Raw genomic sequence first — 25,262 nt, 5'->3', positions numbered from 1 at the left:
ACAATCAAAATTTATAATCATAGCCAATATGTTTATATGTGGTTTGTATGTTTTATTATGTATGTAAAAGTCTTTTTTTGTATTTAAAATTTATATTAAATATCATTGGGAGGTTTTTCTTGATTTTAATGGTTATTTTTCTGCTGCTTCTTTGTAGGTGCATTCAGAAATCAACTTGTAGCATCACTGTCTCCAGTAGTATCTTTGGTGACCCCTGTCCAGGAACCCTCAAATATTTAGAAGTCCAGTATCATTGTGCCTCAGGTTTGTTTAATGCATCTTATTCAAGACACTGTGAAGAATTTTCTAGATAAAGAATTAAAAATCATGAGAGTCATTAATTTATAAGGTGAATGACCTTATAAAATTCAACTGGATGAAGAATGCTTACAGATTTGACAATCTCATTTGATACACTGATGTGAATATAAATTTGAAATATGATGAATTAGTACAGGGTGGTTATAAAAATTGCTTAAGTCAGTCTTTTGGCTATAATCCTTCAAATAAATTGGACTCTCAATATCATGTTATCATATATCTAGGGTATTTCGTAACATATGGGGTATACTTTCAGGATCAATTCAGGACCCTGTAAACAATGGGAGGAAAAAAAAAAGTTTATACTAGCATATGCCAAAAATTGCTTTGTTTCCAAGTTACAGCCCTTTTTATGTTTCAAAAATTATCCATTAAAAAATGCCTGTGGGGCTCCAGGATGAAATTCTAATTGTAAATACTTTTTTTTTTATATGGATCTTACTGGTTTACAGTTTTTGGAATTTTAATTGTACATAATTTATATAGTTTTATTATTTTAAACATAAAAGTTCTGTATATTAAAATATATCTCAATTGTAGCCTGGTTGGTGATAGGATAGAATTAAGGTTATGAATTCTCAATAGTATTGAATTAGTAGTAGTAGTAGTCGTCATGGCAAATGATGCAAGAAAGCAAGCTTATATAGCATCAGCCAAAAAAAAAAAAAAAAACCTACACAGTTCACCCATCTGTACAATTAGACAAATTCTTGGAGGGTACCTCCAAGAATTTGTCTAATTTTTTCTTGAATTTATTCAACCTATCCACTTCCACAACAACAACAGATGGAAGCCTGTTCCAACAATCAATAACCCGCTGGCTGAAGGCAAATGTCCACACATCTATCCTGCAACCATCCTTCCTCAACTTGAATTTATGCCCCCTCATGTGTGTAGTCTCAGCAAGTGAAAGAATGCTATTAACTTTTTGTTGTGTTGTGTTAGCCTGTAGAATCCCACTGTTGAGCAAAGACCTCCCCCGACTTTCTCCATTCTTCTCGGTTCCGTGCTGGTCTTGTCCATGTGGGGCCCATAAGGGATGTTAACTCATTTCTCTACCTGGTTTTCTGTCTTCCTCTATTTCTTTTCCTTCTCTTGGTAACCAAACAGTTGTGAGTTTATCCCACAAGTCCTCTTGTGGGATATCCACTCAAGGCTTTAAACACCTCAATCAGATTTCCCCGCAGGTGTCTAGTCCTGAGATGCTGTAATTTGCAGAACTGAAGCCTTCCTAGGTAAGAGCACCCTTTTGTTCCATTCACCAATCTAGTTGCCCATCCCTGCATCCGTTCCAGCAGATCTAAATCCTTCCTAAAGTCAGACCTCCAGACACTACTAGAGATGCAGACTAACCATGGCCTTATACAAAGGGATAATACCTCCTTATCCCTGCTAGCAAAGTTTCTGTATATCATTGACAAAACCCCATGTCTTGCTCTGGCAGCCCATCTTTCACTGCTCAGAGAATTTCATGTCTGATTGCACAAATACCCACAGGTCTTTTTTTATTCTCTACTACTCTGACGGTAGTACACAGTTGATAAGTTACTCTATATGGTTTTAGCACGCTCAATGCTGATGCAATTCTTCCTCTTGCCCAGATTAATTGCCTGAGGGGACAATTTCATGAGGGGACAATTTCAAGAGAATTTCATGTCTGATTGCACAAATACCCACAGGTCTTTTTTTATTCTCTACTACTCTGACGGTAGTACACAGTTGATAAGTTACTCTATATGGTTTTAGCACGCTCAATGCTGATGCAAAGAATAGATGTGCAGAAATTTTCCTTTAGCCAGTGGATAGTTGATTGCTGGAAGAAATTTCCATCTGTCAATGTAGAAGTTGACAGCTTAAATAAATTCAAGGCAGAACTAGACAATCATTTCAAGTGAATGGATTCATGAAATAGGAAGGGGTTTTTTTGGCTGATGCTGCATAATGTTGCTTTCTTGCATCATACCTCTACTAATGCTAATACTCCATGGCTACTGCTACTCATATGCAGTACCTTGCATTTGTCAATGTTAAATTTCAACTGCCATTTCTCAGCCCATCAACACAATTTTCCTAAATATTCTTGCAGTAGCTCACCCTGATGACTGTCATTAACTACTTTGCCAATTGCCAACCTTTGTACCATCTGCAAACTTAGACGTTACATCTGGTATACCTTCATCAATATTAGTATTAGTAAAGGCATATGATGCAAGAAAGCAAGCTTATACAGCATCAGCCAAAAAAAAAAAAAAAAAGTATTGATAATTATTGAAATCAATAATGGGCCCAGCACTGAACCAGCACTGAATTTTACAGGAACTGTGTCTAAAACTCAGCTAATATCATTAACAAATTATAATAATGAATTAGAACAAGTTAACCAGTGCTTATGAACTGAAAATTGCCGCAGAATATGATATTGATATTATGTCAAAATGATTTTTTTTCCAGTTCCTTTATTGCTGCACCATAGGATCTAATTGAATTGGTCAGACAAGATCACCCTCTTAACGAATCCATACTGCAACTGCATTCCTGTCTCAGTGGTTCTACATTACTTCTTTAACCGGTGACTCCATTATTTTTCCTGTAATAGAAGTTAAGCAGCTAACAGGACTGTAATTACTCATGACACCTTTTGATCCCCTTTTTTGAATTAAGGATAGATTTGTACATCTCCAGTCCATAGGGATCTCCCCTGAATGTAAAGATGTTCTCATAATTATGGCTAAGGAATTGTTTACCCCTTTGCTGCCTCCCTTAATATAATTGGATAGATCCATCCATCCCAGGTTCCTCTTTTGTGTTTAGATTCAACAGTTTCTCTTCCACCTTCCTCTCAGTTATTGTAAAATCATTTGGTCCCCTAGAAGAGATTGATAAACTTCTGGCATCCCCTTCTCTACAGAATTGCTCATGTGAATGTAGTGTAAAATACCTATTCAGTTAGTCAGTAACCTGAATAGGATCATCCCAACATCAACTGGGCTAGTGTGACCATTTGGCAGATAACCATCAACATCAACTGTACCAGTGTGATTCAATCCCTTCCCTTCTGCTGTTAATATAAGTAAAACGGTCTTTGCTGCTTTTCTTTGCCAGAAATTTCTTGTAATCTGCTTTAGTTTGCCTAACTGCCTTTGTGACTTCATTATAGACAAGTTTATATATATCACAGGGCTTCTGAATCACCCAATAATTTTTATGCATCCCATGCATTTTTCTTCTCTGCCACAAGTCTTATTAGTTCATCTGATATCCATTCAGGTCTAAGCCGTGAACAGTATTTCTTAGTTTTTATGAAAACCATAGTAGCAGCTACAATTACTTCCCTGAATGCTTCCTATTTATAATTTGCTGATGGTCTCATTGCATAAGATTTAAAAACTGTCTCAGATTATGGTAGTCACCCTTACGAAAGCAAAAACCCTTCCCTTTACCCCTGATAGTAGTGTTGTCTTAAGTAAATCCCATCAGTACACTGCGATCACTGCAACCCAGTTGGTCTTTTACTTGAAGATTCTTAATGCATGAAAAATCACTGATGATTATCAGATATGAGTATTGCTTCCTGTTGCTGCTGTAGATAACAGTCATCCAATAAATCCACAAAAGTTTTGCTAGTGTGTGTGTGACTAACTCACAAGTTCCACTCAATATATGGAAAGTTAAAATTCACCATTATAAGACATTCTGATTTACTGGCCCACTCTACTTCTCTGTATAGCTGTTTGTTATATATACTCATCACAGTCATTAGGCCTATAACACACTCTTACTCTCACTTTCATTTTCCGAATGCTTATGTCACATCAAACTGACTCAACATTGCACTGGCTACTCGTGTTGACTAGATGCACTGCCTTAGATTTAATATGCTTCTTAACTAAGACCATAATCCCCTCCTCCGTCTTGTCCTGTTTGTCCTTTCTGTGCACATTGTATTCCCCATATTCAATTCTATCCCTTATGTCTGACTGACACCATGTCTCCGATATCCCTACGATGTCTGCATTTGATGATCTACTCACTACTTCAATTTTAATATGCTCCTAGCATTAGTGTATAAGAATGTATATATGCATCTCTTCTTACTCTTTGTTACCCTAACACGCCCACGTATTTACTTCTTCCATGATGACCCACAGCAGCACTCAAAATCCCAGACACCTTCCTTTCAGGCTTCTTCATGTTGTTCTAGTAGCAGTACAAGAATCAATTTCACCTCTGCCTGTGGCTCTAGTTAATCTACGAGTCTGGTGTACGCTCCCCAGACTAAAAGTTTTCTAATACAACTAACACTGCCTTGATAGCATCAGCAAATATCTCTGCACCCCTTCTATTTAAGTGTATCCCCCCTGTAAAAACACTCTCTCCTATTAACAAGCACAGATGACACTAAGAAAAATTCTACCCCATTCTTTCCCATCATAGTCTCTCCAGGGCCAAATAGATTGACAACGTTTTCAACATGTATGCCCTCCTATCGTATCTGGGCAGAATTTTAGACACTTTCAAATTTAATCCTAACTTGCAATATTTTTCCAACATTGCCCTGTATTTGTTAAGTAGTCCTCAGATCTCCTACTCAATATCATTAGTACCACGTGCACAACAACATCACCTTTCATGCCCTTAAAAAGCTGATATCTGCTCGACGTCATCTTCCTTTGCTTTCAGCAGACATACACCAGTCCTATTCCACCTATCCTTTTTGCACATATATTTCCTGTTTCCCTGACAATAACTACCTCCTGTGGATCAGCAGATTGCGCCTTTTGGGGATTGCCACTGTGTTGCTTGATGCAAAAGTGATGAATTTAAGGAAGAATTAGTCATATAATTAGAGAGAATGGACGGGGGAATGAGCATTTTTTTTTTCTTGGCTGATTCTGTATAAACTTGCTTCCTTACATCATTTGCCATTGCTGCTACTACTGCATATTATAACAATAATAATAATAATTAATCTGAATTAATAATATTGTTGTCGTTATTTAATAAACTAACATTAACATTGTTATTAATGCCACTTTGTAATGTATGAATTGTGATTAGCAATTAAACAAAATTATTTCTTTATATTTTCAGGAAACTCACCTGTTACCTTATCCCCAAGCAATAAAGTACCTGTAGAAGGTTCTTCTGAGTCTGTCTTCTCTTCCAGCACATTGTTTAGCAGTACACTCATCAGCTCATTAACAGCATCTTCCACTCCATTTACCTTTCCATTATCCATGATGACTTCACCAGTTTCCACCATCATTAGTACCACAACTACCACCACAACTACAACTACAACTTCTTCAACAGTACAGTCTTCCCCATCATTTATCAACATTGTGACTATTCCACGACAAGGAAATTTAAGCACTACTACTCTAGGTATAAAATTTTAATAATAATCTTAGTATGATAGGATCCAGTTAATGTTAGTTTGTATGAATATTTTTATATTTTTTTAACCTTGTCATTCAAGCACTCATCTTAACAAAGATGCCCAAGTGGCATTTGTGAAACACCCTTTTTTGTTTTAATTATAAAAAACTAATTTTTATCTTTTTTACCTAAAAGTAAAACGCTGCTCGATTAATCGTGATTTGCTAAACTCAATCAAAAAATATTGAACAAAAATAAATGAGAGAAACCAATAATAATAATAATAATAAAGTTTTTATCATATTTTAGAATTTCCATGGTCAGTCATCCCCTGATTGAAACTCAGGCACTTAATGCCAAACAAAAAAATTAATGTATCATAATTCATAGTATCTTGAATTGAGAGCAGAAAATACCACATAAACAGTTAGAGAATATTGGTGGGCAGAGGTACATGGGAGGATCTGGGTTCTTAAGTCCCAATCAGCGGATACCACCACCCAGGGGTGGTGGCATCCGCTGAAAATCCATTGGCCAAGTGTTGCCTATTCAAGAATCCACTGTCAAAGTGTTACTTATTCAAGGTAGTTCAATATCAGGGCAACTCATTGTGAAGCCATTCAAAATAGGAGATATCACAAAAACAATGCCACCTACTTTGGTGATTTACTATGAACTAAAATGATGCTACGCATTAACTTGTTCAATTAATCAACTTTCCATAGTCTGAGGATTTCAGTGCTAAATCCTTTTTAGTATAAACATTTTTATATAATGGAAGTGACATATTGCAATTGTTTTCATCAATATCCATAATTGGATAGTGTCAACCACGTGAAGCACATGCCGTTAAAAGTTCTGATGTCCAACTGTCCAGTTCTGAACAGCTGTCAACTGTTCTGAACAGTTCTGAATTACTTAGAGCTTAGTTGCTCTGTCTTATTGTAATTGTGACCTTTTAAGATATGTTGGAACTCCAAAGGAACTCATCCTTCCAACTTGGTAATGAGTAGGAGTTAATGAATAGAATGTTAAGCAATTACACCGATGAGCCAAAACATTATAACCAGCAAGTTGTTATGCAAATCAAAGCAACTGCGGGTGAACTACGGCACGTGCGCAGGTCGGGACATAGTATAAAAAACACCTGATACTGAGCTCCGTTAATCAGTATTACTCTTGTTCTTCAGATAGGAAAGATAGCGGACTTAACCAAGTTTGACAAAGGCCAAATTGTAATGGCCAGATGACTGGGTCAGAGCATATCCGAAACAGCACGGCTGGTGGGGTGCTCATGGTCAGCCGTGGTTAGTACCTACCGAAAGTAGTCCAAGGAGGGGGAACCCATGAACTGCCGGTGAGGTGTTGGACGACCACAGCTCATCGATGCTCGAAGTGAGGAAAGGCTCTCCCGGATGATACGTGGCAACAGAAGGGCGACTGTGGCGCAACTCACCGGTAATTGGAATGCTGGTAATGGGAGAGCCTTCACATTTAGAAATCTTCAATGTACTGTGTGTTGTGTCACAACACACAGTACATCGAACCCTGCTGAAAATGGGGCTGCGTAGCCGCAGGCCGCTCCAAGTGCCCATGCTAACTGTGGTTCACTGGCGACAGCACCTACAATGGGCATGCGAATATCGAAACTGGACCTTGAATGAGTGGAAGAAGGTCGTCTGGTCCTATGAATCACATTTCCTGTGGTGCAACAGGAAACGTGAACGGCCGGGTATGTGTATGTCATTTACCTGGGGAAGTGATGGCACTTTGATGCACCATGGGACGAAAACAAGCTGATGGCAGCAGTGTCAGGCTTTGGGCGATGTTCTGCTGGGATACCCTGTGTCCAGTCATCCATGTGCCAGGCACTCTGATGTCTACTACCTACCTAAACATCACTGCTGACCAGGTACACCTTTTCATGGCAACGGTCTTTCCCTCTGGCAGTGCCGTCTTTCAGCAGGATAATGCGGCATGTCACACCACCCGGATTGTTCGAGACTGGTTCATGGAACATGAGGAAGACTACCAGGTATTTCCTTGGACTCCAAATTACCCAGACATCAATCCCATCGAGCATCTGTGGTTTGTGTTGGAACAGCAACTCTGATCTGCAGCATCTCAACCATGGACTTTACAGGAGTTAAAGGATCTGCTGATTACATGTTGGTACCAGATACCACAAGACACATTTAGAAATCTTGTAGCATCCATGCCTCACCGGGTACAAGCTGTTTTGGTTGCACGTGGAGGACCAACATCATATTAGGTAGGTGGTCATGTTTTGGCTCATCGGTGTAGAAATCCTCAGTTTAAAAATGTTTCCCATAGTCAAAGTGAAATATTTATAAATTCTGAAATAGTACTTAAAATTGATCTTTAACTTATGTATGTGTATCTTTTCATTTTTATTTGTGTAGTTAACATTTCATACCCTTAGTTAATTTTCTCTTCTAAGACGTTTTCCCATGTAAGAAGTTCTAAATCTCTGGTTCCTTGGAAAACTTCTTATATGGGTTCTACTATATATATATTTTTAATATTCTATTCTTATACAACTGTGTTTGAATGGCATAATGGAGTGAGAAAGGGAAGAGAAAGTTCAGCAGATGATGGCCATGCTGGAAGATCTTTATTGCTCATACACCCAAAACTTTGAAACAATTAGACAACTCACAGGTCAAAACCATGGTGTGACTGTCATGGTCAGCCGTGGTAACTGGACACGAAGGCGGAAGCTTTAAACATTTCACATGAAGATGTCATTGAATTTTATGTTCACCAATGCATCAATTTGCTCAGCATGCAGCGCCTTGGTGCTTACCAATGATCAGTGCAATGAGCAATGACAATTTGAAGCTTCTGAAACTAGACACCTGCAAGGAGACCTGATTGAAATGTTTAAGGCTTTAAAAGGATCGAGTTAACTAAATGCTGATGGCATCTTTACTCTTTTTTAGGATGATGCGCACACACGAGGACATAAATTTAAATTGCAAGACAGTTGCAGGATAGATGGGTAAAAATTTGCTTTCAGCCAGAGAGTAATTGATTGTCGAACAGTGCTTCTGCCTAGTATTGAGGAAACAGATATTTTGATAAATTTAAAGAATCAGACAGGCTATTAGAAGGGATGGACAAATGAAGTTGGTTTTTTTTTTTTTTTTTTTTTGGTTTATATTGTATATAAGTTTGTCTTCTTGCATCATTTTGCAAGAAGGCAAGCTTATATTATTTTACTAATACAAAGAGTTACCATCCTTTCATACAAAATTAACCTTCTGATTATTTCACTAAACACAGCCATTTGATAACTTTTCACAAATATATTATAGCAATTGAAGGAAAATGTAACAGATTAGAATTCATCGTGGAATTAAAAATAAACAGATTTAATTTAAACATCACTTCACTTATATTTTAAATGCAAAATTTAAATATGAAGTTTAATGATTATCATTAATGATAATCATTTCAACAGTTTCTAATTTCATTATCCATTGAAAATTACACCATTAGGACCACTGAATGGCAATATTTGTTGTCGTTATTGTTGTTCATATAAGCATAGCAATATCGTGAATATCTAATTTCTCACTGGTTCATTTCTCTAATTATAGTGCCACCAGTAACATATAGTGGAGTACCAACTATACCATCACCAACATCCATGACAACATCAAGTTTACCTTTCCACCCGAGAGAAGAATTTTGCCCTCCAATATTTTCACGAGATATTTACTGGAATTGGACACGAACCGGAGAAGAAGTTATCTTGAAATGTCCTGGAGGGGCTGTTGGTAGGTACTGTAATACTAAATTTTATGATAGCAATTTTGATTTTTGAGATATTTACATACATGAGCAGATAAAATATTTTTGACAGTCACTCCATGCTATTACTGAATTTTGAATTTGCTTTATTCTCCTTCCTCTGATGAATTGTACTAACAGTTTTTTGGAATATATCAAAGACTTCATTATTTGACTGACTAGAATATTCAGAGGAGACTATGTTCTAATCAAATATTAATACAACAGAAGAAAATATCTTTTGATGTGTTCTGTAATTTGTAGATATATTCAGAGCACTTTTATATAATCATCTTTCTTTTTCATCTTAAACATAAGACCATTGTTTATCTAGACAAGATATGAAAAGGTAAAGAATTCAGTCCAGCCTACAACACAATACTTACATACTTGCATGATTAAGCTGATTTACTTTTTTTTTTTTTTTTTTAAATCGAATTCATCATCCATAGCTTTAGACCACATATATTCTGGACCCATAGGAAATATAAGTACCAATTTCATAAAGTTAAAAAACACACTTCTAACATCTGTTTACGTATTTCAGGAACTTAAATGCCCTCATGGTTTTCCTATTTTTTTTTCTATAGGAATACCAGAAGTCCATAGTTTTTAGCTCAAAAGCAAAGTGTATCACAGCATTGAAGGAATAACATTCAGAATGCATACTTGCAGATCAGTGTTTCTGTTTTAAGAAATGTTCAAGAAAGCATCATACAAGAATTTGTGTGTTTACGGTTGTTAACAGCAATAAGTTTGAATAATAATCTGATACATCCTGTAACAAATATACAAATTTTTAATATCAACTTTATTTTGCTCCTTCACCTTCAGTACAAAAAAACATTGTCTTTGTGGCTAAATTAAAAAATTAAAATTAATTACATCACCAAAATTTATTTTAGTTTATATACATGTATATTGAATATATTTGCTTCTTGTTTTAAAGTGCACCAAAATATCAAAATGTACTAATTTTTGGTGGAAAAAGAACACTTGCCCATGATACATTGGTTGAAAAACACTGCTTTATTGGCCATCTTCTTTCAATAAAACAATAGCTTTTTTCTGCTTATTTGTGTATGTGCATATTCCACACACACACACACACACACACACACACACACACACACACACACACACACACACACACACACACACACACACACACACACACACACACACACACACACACAAATATATATACACTCAGTGATTACTGAATTATGACCACCTACCTAATATCATGTTGGGCTACCATTCACACAGATAACAACCACTGTTTGCCTAGGCATTGATTCCACTAGATGTCTGAAGATGTTCATAGGGATCTGCAGTCATACTGCCTGCAAGGTTTCTACAATATCGGAATAGATAACGGTTGTATATCCACATACCTCACTTCCAGTTCAGAAACATCCCATTAGTGTTCAATTGGATTGAGGTCAGGCAAATCTGGAGGCCAATCAAAGTGGTTGGTATCTTCACTCTGTTCCTCGAACCACTTGTGCAGATCCAATTACATGGCACATTATCCTCTTGGAAGATCCTGTTTTTTTTTTGTTTTTTTTTTTCAGAAAAAATGGAACATGGCAGGGTGCACGTTGTCTCCTAAGAGCTGCAGTAGACCTCTCCAGTAAAACGTCGGTCTATATGCACCAGGGATCCTAGTTCCTGGCAGCAAAACATGCCCCATATTAAGCAATCACCTCCACCTACCTGGATAGTGGGTACCATGCACAATGAGTCCATGGACTCATGTTGCTTGCACTGCATATGAAGGCATCCATTAGTGTGTTGCACCAGGTATTTGAACTCATCCAACCAGCACACTTGTTTCTACTCCTCCAGTGTCCAACTACTGTGTTGTTCACACACCACAAGATTCATCGTCGATGATGATCAGTATTTAGGAGAGTGTGTATCTTGGGTCGTTTGCTTTAGAACCCCATACGTCTCAGTGTGTGGTGTGTCATTATTTGAGATATTTTTCTTGAATTGTCCATATTGTACTGTGATATCAACTGTTGCATAGTGACCTGCTGTTGAGCCATATGATGCACTGCTCCCTTTGCTCACTTCAAACATCCATCCATCCATCCTTAACAATTCTGTCAGCAGGAGGTGATTTGACCTATTCAACACTATCTTTGTACACCTTAACCATAGTGCACCATGAGTAACCAACAAGATGTGCCATTTCCGATATGGAAGCACCTGACACACAAGCTCCCACAGTAGTCATGCTCTTTTGCACTCCGTGATATCTTTAGTACATGCAATAACTGCTATTTTATCACTTTGAATTGCATGACCAATTGCAAATTATTACTGCTCTAGCGTAAGAAGCTGTTCAGCTTTTTATGCTGGACTGGTCACAATTCAGTGTTCAGTGTGTGTGTTTATATACAGTATATGTATGTGAAAATCTGATAAAATGTTTTTGTGTAGATAAGTAAGTTTAAGTTAAAAGGATATATATTATTATTGTTAGCCATATGGTGCAAGGAAGCCTGAGGCTATGCTGCACCAGCCAAAAAAAATTCCCGAGTTACCATGAGAGAGAGAGAGAGAGAGAGAGAGAGAAAATCAGAAGTAGAAAGGAATCACCAAGAAAGAGAATGATGATATCCAGCTCAGGACCCTGGGTGTGCCAAGCTCATACTCACCAGATGTGAGCCCCTTACACACACAAGGTGCTATCTAAAAGTTTCCAGATTTTGTTAAAAAAAACTTCCTTACTAGTTGTAAAGAAAATTTTTTTTTTTCTGTAGCCGAGTAGTTAGGAACAGGAGTGCTGTAGCATACGCTCTGAGTAGACCAGGGTTCAAGCTCCTGACTGCTAAATATGGGCAATCTGCCAACCTGCACTGGACAAACGTGGCAGATTATGGTCCATTTCCCTCAACATGAATCGTTGAGGAGGCTTCCATCCTGCAGTGGATTGATAATGGCTGCAGTTTACCTTTAAGATGTATCTTACAAGTAGCCGAGTAGTTAGAATGCAGGATACACCTTATCCAAAAATTTTGCCAATTATTAAAGGAATAAGCTATTAATGTTGAACTTGGTATATTGGTCACAATTTGGAACCCTGAGAATGAATGAAATTAGTGCTGCCCTTTGTTCAATTAAATCATTCTAAATTTACTAGAATCAGCCATTTTTTCTTAATAAAAAATAAAAGCCCACAGTTCTTCTTTATCTTGCAGTTTCTCAAGCATTATATGAGAATAAAGTGATTGCCAATAAAAGGTTGCAATTACATCAAATGCTTTAGATTTACAAGCAAATTTCACCAAGTAGGTAGTCCATGTTGCAGACTTCTAAAAAAATCTGTGTACTTCCACTGGAGTTCCCTACCAATATTACCATTTTCCTCTGCTTGGATTTTACCAATTTCTCGTATACTAGTACTTAAGTTAATATCAGTATTACATAATGTTTACATATACCTGAGTATTTTTCCATCTCTTGCTCTATGTGTGTGTGTGTGTGTGTGTGTGTGTGTGTGTGTGTGTGTGTGTGTGTGTGTGTGAGAGAGAATTTATTGAGTAAAGCTGACATGACAGAATTTATTGTTTTATAAACTAAAGAAGCATAATGTATTTATGTTGTATAGGTTTAGCAAAATGGAGATGTGGATTTGATCCTGTAAAATGGACACCAGAAAAACCAGACTTGCGAGGATGCAGATCACTTTGGATTGAAAATATTAGGCAAAGGGTACTATAAATTCTACTAATAATGCAATTTTATTATAATGGTTGCTTAGTTCACTTCTTTCATATATTACTGTTAATGATAAACAACAATCTATTCATTAAAATAATGATAAAATATTTTAATATACTTTTTGGTAATTACATTAATTACTATTATTATCATTAAATTATAATTATAATAATAATAACAGAAATTATAGAAATAAGAAAAAAAAAGTCATGCAAACATATCTGAAACCTTTTCAGAGTTATTAATGCATGAAATTGATTTATAATAATTGTGTGAATTAACCTGGGACGAAGAAAACAGAGGTGTAATGTGCCAAAATAGTAATAAATAAAAACTCAAAATGAAGGGAAAGCCTTTCATTTTGAAGGTAATCTCAAAATGAAGGGGAAGCCTTTGCTTGCACTCTCTCTTCCCTCCACTCACTTAAGCCCCATATTCCAGCACATCTGCTCTGTGTATAACATTAGCCATTCACTGGAGCTCATTCAGTGACGGTGTTGTTTACTTTCATAGCAATGACTAAATTTCCAATACTGTATACACAGCTATACACCTTGTATGCAAGACAATTATATTATGAGAACTTGCCTAACAGAACATTGTCGAACATTTGTGGCTATCGATAGGCATTTGAGGGAAAGTGGTACATTCATCACACTGGAAAACTTACAGATGTTGAAGGCAAAATTCTTGGCATGGTACAAGAAGATTGACAGACAAATACCTAACAAACTAGTATTGCTCTGTGGTTCCCTGTAGAATGGTAGTCATCCAGAGTATAAACAAAAATTTATTTATTGGGCATGTTTTAGGGAGAGATTTATGGATTGCCTTTTATTCATCAGTTTTTATATGTGCTTGGGTCAAAGTGACACATTATCTTTATATTAATATGGGGTTTATTCTATTTCATGGTATACAGTGAATCTGATAGAGAAATTCTGTCGTATTACAGGTTATCCTTTTTGTGGTTCAGGGCAGGAAATGGCATTTCTCCATTAGAAAAATATTTCTAAAGTTGTTTCACTGACTGATAAAGTCTGATATTCTTTTGTTGTGAAAGTTGTGTTGAAGAAGGGATGGTGGTAATTAATAATCGTGTTTTATCAGTAGTGATATAATTTAGTTAGATGTGAAATTAACACATTAGCATAATTAGTAAAAGAGGAAGCCTTTTACTCATATTTTTTCCTTCTTTTATGCTAAAGAATTTCTATAACTCTAATAATAGTAGTAGTAGTAGTAGTAGTAGTAGTGGCACTTGATGCAAGAAAGCAAGTGTAGGAGCTTATGCAGCATCAGCCAAAAAAAAAAAAAAAAAAAAAAATCAAAATCACACCATACCCTCCAATTGCCTGTCCAGTTCCTCCTTAAATTTATTTAACCTATCAACTTCCACAACGACAGATGGAAGTTTGTTCCAGCAATTAACCACCCGCTGGCTAAAGGCAAATTTCCGCACATCTATTCTACATCTATCCTTTCTTAATTTGAACTTATGTCCCCGTAGGTTCGTATTCTGAACAAGTGGGAGGATCCCATCAGAATTCAGCGTGCTCAACCCATTCAAGGCCTTATAGACCTCAATCAGATCACCGCGCAGGTGCCTAGTCTCCAGCCACTGCAATTTGCAGAACTTAAGCCTCTCTTGGTAAGAGGATCCCTTCATTCCCCTCACCAATCGTGTTGCTCTTCTCTGTACACGCTCAAGCAAATCTACATCCTTCCTAAAATGAGGCCTCCAGACCTGTACGCAGTACTCAAGGCGTGGCCTGACCATTGCCTTATACAGAGGGACAATCACCTCCTTTTCCCTGCTAGCAAAATTCCTATATATCATTGACAAAACCCCATGACCTGCCCTAGCAGCCTGTCTACATTCCTCAGAAAACTTCATATCTGACTGCACAATTACTCCCAGGTCTTTTTCATTTTCTACCACCTTAAGTGTAGTACCACACAGTTGGTACGTTTCTCTGGGGTTACTTCTACCCATATGCAGTACTTTGCATTTGTCAAGGTTAAACTTCAGTTGCCACTTCTTAGCCCATCTGCCCAAATTATCTAGATCCTGTTGCAGTAGCACACTGCCATTACTGTCATTAACAACCCTGCCAACCTTCGTGTCATCTGCAAACTTCGACATTAAGCCTGATATACCTTCATCAATATCATTGATAAATATACAAAACAACAGTGGACCCAACACCGAACCCTGTGGGACTCCACTAATAACATTAGTCCACGAAGAGCAGCACCCATTGATTACCACCCTCTGTCTTCTCCCACTTAACCATCCTTTTATCCATTGTAGCAACTTACCCTTAATACCATTCTGCTCCAATTTGTACAGTAGTCTTCCATGCGCAACAGTGTCAAAAGCTTTCCTGAAATCCAAGTATATGATATCAAAATTATTTTTTGCATCCAGTTCCTTTGTGACCACATCATAATAACCAATCAAATTTGTCAGACAAGACTTTCCCTTAACAAACCCATGCTGTGTCTGAATTATTGCTGCAGTCTTGTCTAGATGATCCTGCAATGCATCTTTAACCAGTGACTCCATTATTTTACCCGGAACAGAAGTTAAACTAACTGGTCTGTAATTATTCGTGTCACCCTTCGAACCTCCTTTGTGAATTGGGGATACATTTGCACATCTCCAGTCTGTGGGAACCTCCCCTGAATCCAAGGATGCTCTCATAATTATGGCTAAGGGTTTGCTTAGTTGCTTTGCCGCCTCCTTTAATATAACTGGATAGATCCCATCCACCCCAGGTGCCTTTCTTATGTTTAACTTCATCAATTTCTCCTCCGCTTTGCTCTCAGTTATTACAAAATCATTAAGCACACTGCTACAATTTGATAACCTTCTTCCATTTTCAAACTGTAATGATTCCTCACGTGTGAATGTAGATGCAAAATACTCATTCAGTTTGTTTGCTATCTGAGCAGGATCATCAACAGTCGAACCATCGATATCAAGTGGACCAATCATATTCAGCCCCTTCCTTTTAGAGTTTATATAAGTAAAGAAATCCTTGCTGTTTTTCTTAGCATCTTTTGCCAAAGATTTCTCGTAATCCGCCTTTGCCTGCCGAACCTCCTTTGTGACCTGATTACAGACTAGCTTATATCTGCTACAGGCTTCTGCGTCGCCTGATAATTTATATGCATCCCATGCATTTTTCTTCTCTGTCACGAGTCTCATTAGTTCATTTGATAACCATTTAGGCCTAAACCTTGAACAATATTTCTTCATCGGTATGAAAAGTCTAGTAGCTTCCACGATTAATTCCTTGAATGCTTCCCACTTAGAATTTACTGTTTGTAACATCGTCAGTCGATCCCACTGTACAGAATTTAAAAACTGTCTGAGACCACTGTACTCCCCTTTACGGAAGCAAAAACCCTTTCCTTTACCCCTGACGGTAGTTACCTCTTTGAGTAAATCCCACTTCAGCACACTGTGATCACTGCCACCTAGTGGTTCCTTTATCTGCAAATTCTTAATAAACGAATGATCACTGCTGATAACCAGATCAAGAGTATTACTTTCTCTGGTTGCCTCTCGAACATGCTGCTGCAGAAAACAATCATCCAATAAATCCACAAAAGTCTGACTAGTGTGTGAGTGACCAACCCACAAGTTCCAGTCAATATCTGGGAAGTTAAAATCCCCCATTATAAGACATTCTGATTTACTGGCCCACTCTATTTCTCTGTACAATTGTTCATTGTACTCATTCGAGTCATTAGGCCTATAATTCTATTTTTCTATAACTCTATTTCTTTTGTTATGTTTTTTTAAACAAACATTCGATAACTGTAGCTGTTTCACCTGAAGTGTGCATTATTTACATATGTATCTATCTTTATTTCAGATGGAAGAAGGTGATTCTATTATTAGTGTTGCAACAGAACTGGCCTTGATGACAATGACAAAGTCATTATTTAGTAATGACTTAAAAGATATTGCAGATCTAATACAACAGACATTGTCAAGAGCTGTAAACAGTATGGAAAATTTTTTGGATATGTGGCATAGGTATCATGTCCTAAGAGAACTACTGCAGGTAAGCTGCCCATTTTTTTTTTTTTTTTTTTGTGCTGTGTTCAAAATCTTTACACCTTAACCCTTTCAACAATGAGTTTGCCATGAGTGTGCAGCAGTAAGTTATTTGCTACTGGCAGCTGTGTGGAGTGAATAAATTTTTTTTGTGGAATTTCAAAAAAAAAAAGTAAAATGAAAAACATATGAGAGATGTTTGAAAAGTTTGTAGTCTGAGTATGAGAGGGTACAGTATTAAAAATTTCTGTACTTAATATATAACACTTCAGATAGTAACCCTCAAGTTTCATGCAGTTTCAATAATGTCTTTTTTTAATTACAGGTCCCAAAGTCAACAAAGTTGCATAAATGAGTTAAAATGGACAAAACTGAGTCACTGTGCAGTCATCCAATATTTGGGGAAAGGGACTAACATCCAGCATCTTGGGTGGGACTAACACTGCCAGCATCTTGGGTGGGACTAACACTGCCAGCATCTTGGGCATCTCATCCGAACATGTGTGTAATAAAACTATGAAAAAGGTGTATGCACAATGGCTCCCAAAGTTAACAGCATATAAAAAAATGCACAAGAGTTGTCAAGTTATGTGAACATTTGCATAATTTTCAAGCAGATCCAGCAAATTTCCTTGCAAGGTTTGTGATCATGGATGAGATGTGGACACATCACTTTCAGCCAGAGACAAAGGAGCAGGCCAAACAGTGGCAATACACAGCTATTCTCACCATTCAAAGAAAGCCAAATCAATCTCTTCTGCTGGCAAGATGATGGCATTTGTTTTTTAGGATACTAATGGAGTGTTGCTAGTGGATTACCTTCAGAAAAGCCAGACAGTCATAGGGGCATATTATGTAGACCTTGTGAGGTGATTGTGTGAAAACATCAAAGACAAATGCTGCATAAAATTCATAAAAGAAATCTTGTTCCACCAGAAAAATGTGCATCCTCACAAGTCTGTCTTTGCCATGGCTGCATTGCATGAGTGTGGTTTCGAAATCTTGGACCATCTCTCATATTCACCAGATCTACCTTTGAAAAAAGGTACTCATTTTCACACCAACACTGACTTCATTGCTGAAATAAAGGCATTCCTGGATACCCAAGAGAAAACTTTCTTCACAGTTGGAATAACAAAACATTGCAGCATAGGTGGAAAAAGTGTATTAACTTCAAATAACCCCTCATATTCAGGCCATGAATTTTTCAAATGCCCCTTGTACACAAAGTCTTAAATATTAGTTTGATCTTATTTTGACCTAATTGCCTACCTATAGTGAAATTATTGTCAAAAATCAAATGAGAATTAAAAAGGAATCATAGAAAAATCTGTAAAAAGCTAATGGTCATTATTATTTTTTGATGCATGAATTCTCTCTCTCTCTCTCTCTCTCTCTCTCTCTCTATATATATATATATATATATATATATATATATATATATATTTATTTATTTATTTGATACTTAATTCATTTTTATAAACTTTTGGATCCAAATTCCAGAATTCTTTTGAATTTTTTAAACACAAAACTTGTGACAATGGCCAACAGGTGTGATCTCCTCCTTTGATTTTCAAAGCAATTTTCATGCTGCCACTTGTTAAAACTGTGTCATCTATTAGTTGGATATTGTACTGGGGGGTTTCAAAACAATTTGAACATTAATGGACACATTATTTGAAATGACCTTGAGAAAATGAATATACAATACAGCATTCAAAATCTGAATGTCAATAATCCAAACGAGCCAGTATTTATTTATTTTTTTTATGCTGGTGCCATAAAATAATTTCAGTAAGTGCCAGTTATTGTGATCACATTTGTGAATTGAATTTTTATTCTATTAAACAGCAATTCTAATAAGTGAAAATTGGAGGAATATTATCCACAGGCAAAAAAAATTAAGATATAAAGCACAAATTTACACTTTTATTACCTTACCAATTAACAAAATTAAATGATACACGAAAATCGACAAACAATCAACAAACCGAATGCTGTCCAACTCTCAACTACTCTTGCTGAAAAGAGAGAGATTTGGCAGCAAAGAAACAAAGTTTGAAAATGGTGCAGCAAAAAATAAGTAATTAATTTCATTAAAAGGCCTGTAGATATATTATTGTGGCTGAAAGTTCTATTTGTTTTGTTACCTATGAATAAAAATATGTAAATACAACTTAGTGTTTTTATTTCTAAACTTATTAAACCTTTTTTTTTAGTCTTCAGAATAGTACAGGCAGTTTTCGCTTTGAGTTCCCGGGTTTACGAGTTTTTTTTTTTTTTTTTTTTTCAAGTATCAAGTATCAACAAAATCAAAAATATGAACATTAATTGCAAAAAATGAATGTTAAACATTCATAAATATCTCATTTCAAACCACACGCATAGCTATACAATACAGTGTACCCCGCTTTACAATATTAATCCGTTACCATCGTATTGTGAAAATATCGTAATGTGAACCCAATAACACATTGTTTTTTGGTAATTCCTTCCATGACCTTGGAAGTTCAAATTTTCACTATATAACTCCCTAAAAGGTCATTTTTATAGTGTAAATTGTGAAAAATAGATGCGTACAATGATAACCTAGTTTAATGTAAAATAATAAAATATATAATAATAAGTAGCAGGCAGTAGCTTTCAAGACTTGAAAGCTACTGCCTGCTACTTATTATTATATATTTTATTATATTACATTAAACTGGGTTATCATTGTATGTATCTATTTTTCTCAACCATGGACCCCAGTACACCAGGCCCATTCGTTACTATTTGTTACTAGTGTAAATTGTATAAGTTACCAATTCAAATCATTAAACGCACTACACTTTCACCATTATCATATGTTCCCGTTATAAGAACCAATTTTGAACGGCTTTGTAATTTTTAAAGCACGTTTCTGGAGGTCACTACCATAAAACAATAAAAACAATTTGCACTTTCCGGTTTATTGGGCTTTTCTGTTACTGCAAGCAATTGTAAACGGGTTGTAAACTCGATGTTATTGCATTTGTGAAAATACTAATAGCTGGAATTGTGTGGGTTTTTATGTTATTATGGTGAAATGTGTTTGCCCTTTACTGAAATCTTCAATCATATAAAAAACATAAATAAATTTTCAGAATCTTCTCTTCATTCTTTTTTTTTTTAAGCTTCGCAAACTTGTCACTCCTCGCAAATCATGTTAGTTGCAATTTGTGCATTCCGTTAAAAAATGCTTATGCATGCTATTGAAATTTATAAAGAAAAGAGAAGATTATCTTGGAAATAAATGCCTCTTGAAGCATTTCTGAAGAAGACAACTCCTTGTGCAACAAACCAGTGAGTGCCGAGCCAATAATGAGTGATCAAGGAGTGTGCATTTAATCGATGATGATGAAGAATAAACATTCTTTAACATTTGTAAGTCATAAATAATTTCTCTATTATTATAATTTGCTTGATTTTACAGGCTACGTTTTCATTTCTTTGGATAAATCAATCATTGTTTAAACAAACTAATTAGCTAACTAATTTCATTGTTGATAACGTAACCCCTATTTTTAACATTATGTCTATGGGAAATAAATTCTCGCTTTATGAGTGCACGCTAGGAACAAATTAACTCATAAAGTCGAGAACTACCTGTATTTTTGATAAGTTTGAAATCTGAACAAATTGGAAGTCTGAACCACCCCTGGTCCCAATTAGTTTGGATTATCAACGCTCTACTGTATATATGTACTTCCCAGTGCCCACATATGAAAAACATAAATTTATCTATGTACTCCAGAAAGAACTGAGTGTTATTATCAATTTAATCTCTTCATCTTGTTGAAGAAAATTTTCTTCATATACATCAAGCCTTATGATGATAAACATCTGTGAATGAATTAAGTTAAAGAAACACTATTATATCATATTAATGTCAAATAATTAATTTTATTGTAAATAATTACAAGAAGAATATAAAGTAATCACCTCAGTACTAGTCTACTTAATCATATAAAGCACCATTTTGGCAAACTCTTTCAACTCGTTGAATGAGCATACATCTGCTATAAAAGAAAATTTTAAACCTTTTATCTCTCAGGTGGGTTTTTATTATGGTGAAATGTGTTTCCCTATCACTGAAATCTTCAATCATATAAAAAGCATAAATAAATTTTGTTTTCAGAATCTTCTCTTCATTCCTATTTTTTAGGCTTCGTAAATTTGTTACTCTGTATCTCACTTGTGCGTATCATGTTAGTTGCAATTTGTGCATGCAATGTTCTTTGTTATTGATTGCTTATCTTTTTTTACTGTTTTAAATTTTACAACGCAAAAAAAAAAGAAAAAAAGTTAGCGAACAGAAATATAAATTAGTTAGTATGGACATATTACAGTATTAATTAGGTTATGTACGTCTAAGCGTAAATTTATTTTTATTTTGCTAACCTGTGGAAAATATTCTTCTGATTTTCACATATTTAATTTTGTTAATTGATAAGGTAATAAAGTGTAAATTTTTGCTTAATATATCTTTACTTTTATAGCCTGTGGATAATCTTCCTCCTATTTTCGCTTATTAGAATCACCGTTTAATAGAATTAAAATTCAGTTCACAAATGTGACCACAATGACCAGCACTTGCTACATATCATTTAGTCAATGGCATTTTATTATGGAGAGTCCATTGTAACGTGATTTGATCATCAGTGAACCAATCATAAAGTGGGGGTACACTGTATATTTAACTATTTACATAAAATTTCGCATAATTGGGGCAGCCGCTTAATCAGGCCAAAGTGCACTAATCCCAGTGTGTTCCAAATAACCAGAATCCACTGTAATTTCTAAATAACATTATGTGAGCTAATTAGCAAATATGTTCATCGATTCATAATATGCTTTTTCTATTCATATGTTCTGTCCTAAAAATCATATTCCAGCCTGGCATTGATTATCCACATACCATACACATTGTGCCTTGTTCCCTTGACTTATGGTTACCTGGTGGACAAGCAGTAAGCCTTCTGCTGCATGCCAACCACAATGGTGCCTCCGTAGCCAGGTGGGCAGGAGCAGCAGTGCATAGCACACGCTTCTTGATTAGACTGGGGTTCGAGCCCATGACCACCAAATAGGGAGGATGCGGAAAGGTCAGGAAATGACCATCGCATATCCCCGGAGCAATATGGCCTTAGTTGCTAATGCTCCTAAAAACCAAATAACAACAACAGCCAACCACAATTTCCTAACTAATACGGCCTTTTTAGTATTGTGGCCTTAAAATAAAAATCATACACTTCAACTTAGCATTTAAGGGCATTCAAACATCATTGTTACTGAGGATGCTAAAATGTTAAGTTGTTATTTAGAGCAACCTCTTCGCACCAGCTACATTTAAGGAAATTTCTTGCTGAGTATGGAATTTAGATTATTGTCATCTTAACATTTGAAATATTTCATTTGAAACATTTCAAATGCAGAGTGCATTAAAGTAGATTAAATACTAATGTATTCAAGACTATGATTCACATTACTTGCATAAAATAAAATGTTTATAGTCTGAAATATTTTAAAAAAATAGAATATTTAAATAATTAAATATAAAGTATTTTAACTTATTTTAAACAAAATATTTAATTTAATTTAATATTAAATATTTAATTAAAATATTTAATACAATATTTTAAATAAAATATCAAAATATACTATAGTTTTAAGGACAAATTAAAATATATTTCATTATCAGTGTTTACTTAGCAGGTATATTTTTTAGTCTCTTGTGCAGACAGTAAGTAATCTTTTAGGAGATGAGCAAAGTGATGCTTGGAAAGACTTATCAGTTGCAGACAGAAAGAAAGTAACATCATCCCTTCTGGAAGGACTAGAAGAAAGTGCTCTTCTCCTTGCTGAAACATCTAGTCAAGATGGTTCTTTCAATTTGCCTAAAGATAACGTCTGTGAGTTTTAGTTTTATTATACCGTTAATTGATGTTTAGTTACTGTTTATTGGTGTACAATCATGCTTTTTTTAAAGATAGAAAGACTCCAGAAAATAATGGAAAAGCATAAAAAAATATTAACAGAAGATAGAAAAAGTATAACATTAATTTTATTTTCCGATTTCTGTTTTTCTTGTAATAAAAAAATGAATTTCACAGACTATATCTATAATTATTTTAATTAGGGCATATATTCTAGGCTGTGCTTCTTCCACAAGTTGCCTAGGTAGTACTGCAAAAGTCAGCCAAGGATTGGAATTTTTATTTTACTAGCAAACTCTTCTCCCATTCAATAACACAGTGGACTTTTTTATTTAGCCTATCATTTTTTTTACCACCAGGGGGGAAAAAGTCCAGGAATTTTGGACTCTAAAATGCTTTACACAAAGTGTTATCCTCAGTTTTAAGCTTAAAAAGACTGTTTTTCCAGTGAAAGTCAAGAAGGGTTAGATGCAATAATAATGGCATGTAATTTATTTCTTTCACCTGGAAAAGAACTGAAAATTAGCATTAGCATTAGTAGAGGCATTTGATGCAAGAAAGCAAGCTTATGCAGCATCAGCCAAAAAAAAAAAAAAACCCACTTCCACTTCACCCCTCTGTTCGTTCAAAATACCTGTCCAGCTGAGCCTTAAACTTATTTAGGCTATCAACCTCCACCACAAGGGATGGCAGTCTGTTCCACCAACCAACCACCCGCTGGCTAAAGGCAAATTTCCGCACGTCTATCCTACATCTGTCTTTCCTCAATTTGAATTTATGCCCTCTCAGGTGATTTTTCTGAGCTAGAGGAAGAATCCCATCAGCATTGAGCATGCTTAAACCATTCAAGGCTTTATACACCTCTATCAGATCACCTCGCTGGTGCCTAGTCTCCAGACACTGTAATTTGCAAAACTTAAGCCTTTCTTCGTAAGAGCACCCCTTTGTTCCATTCACTAATCTTGTTGCCCTTCTCTGTACTCGTTCCAGCAGCTCTACATCCTTCTTGAAATGAGGCCTCCAGACCTGTATACAGTACTCTAGGTGTGGCCTGACCATTGCCTTATGCAATGGAATAATCACCTCCTTATCCCTGCTGGAAAAATTCCTGTATATCATTGACAATACTCCATGAGCTACTCTTGCAGCCTGTCTGCACTGCTCAGAGAACTTCATATCTGCCTGCACAATCACCCCCAAGTCCCTTTCATTCTCTACCACTGTCAGTGTAGTACCACAGAGTTGATACGTTGCTCTGGGGTTGCTTTTTCCCATGTGTAGTACTTTACATTTGTCAATGTTAAACTTCATTTGCCACCTCTCAGCCCATCTGCTCAACCTTTCCAGATCCTGTTGCAGCAGCATAGTGTCAGTAGTGTCCTTGACAACCCTGCCAACCTTTGTATCATCTGCAAACTTGGACATTAAGCTTGATATACCATCATCAATATCATTTATAAATACAGAAAACAATAATGGACCCAACACTGAGCCCTGAGGGACTCCACTAATAACATTAGTCCACGATGAGCAGTGTCCATTGATTACCACTCTCTGTCTTCTCCCCCTCAACCACCCCTTTATCCATAGCAGCAATTTGCCTCCAATGTCACACTGCTCCAATTTGTGTAGCAGTCTTCCATGTGCAACAGTATCAAAAGCCTTTCTAAGATCCAAGTATATAATATCAAAGTTATTCCCTGCATCCAGTTCTTTTGTGACTGCATCATAGTATCCAATCAAGTTGGTCAGGCAAGACTTCCCCTTAACAAAACCATGCTGTGTCTGAGCTATAACTGAAGTCTTGTCTAAATGATCCTGCAGTGCTTCTTTAACCAGTGCCTCCATTAATTTTCCTGGAACAGAAGTTAAGCTCACAGGTCTATAATTACTTGTGTCAGCCTTTGATCCTCCTTTGTGAATTGGGGTCACATTTGCACATTTCCAGTCTATGGGTACCTCCCTGAGTCCAAGGAAGCTCT

General features: G+C 36.1%; 1 protein-coding gene across 1 annotated transcript in view; it reads left to right on the top strand.

The window, feature by feature from the left end:
* The window catches only part of LOC150086227 (latrophilin Cirl-like), a 90,168-nt gene that overhangs the window by 15,380 nt on the left and 49,526 nt on the right, over positions 1-25,262 (top strand). The window contains exons 3-8 of the mRNA XM_090373781.1: positions 158-264; positions 5,413-5,706; positions 9,324-9,503; positions 13,139-13,242; positions 17,139-17,330; positions 23,073-23,256. Coding sequence (XP_090229907.1) covers positions 158-264; positions 5,413-5,706; positions 9,324-9,503; positions 13,139-13,242; positions 17,139-17,330; positions 23,073-23,256 — 1,061 coding nt within the window. The remainder of the gene's footprint in view (positions 1-157; positions 265-5,412; positions 5,707-9,323; positions 9,504-13,138; positions 13,243-17,138; positions 17,331-23,072; positions 23,257-25,262) is intronic.

The sequence above is a fragment of the Mastigoproctus giganteus genome, chromosome 5 (genome assembly GCF_048544385.1).
Source record: "Mastigoproctus giganteus isolate SK-2022 chromosome 5, ASM4854438v1, whole genome shotgun sequence".
NCBI lineage: Eukaryota > Metazoa > Arthropoda > Arachnida > Uropygi > Thelyphonidae > Mastigoproctus > Mastigoproctus giganteus.
The sequence above is the reverse complement of the archived record's forward strand: the minus strand, read 5'-3'. Positions and strand labels throughout refer to the sequence as shown.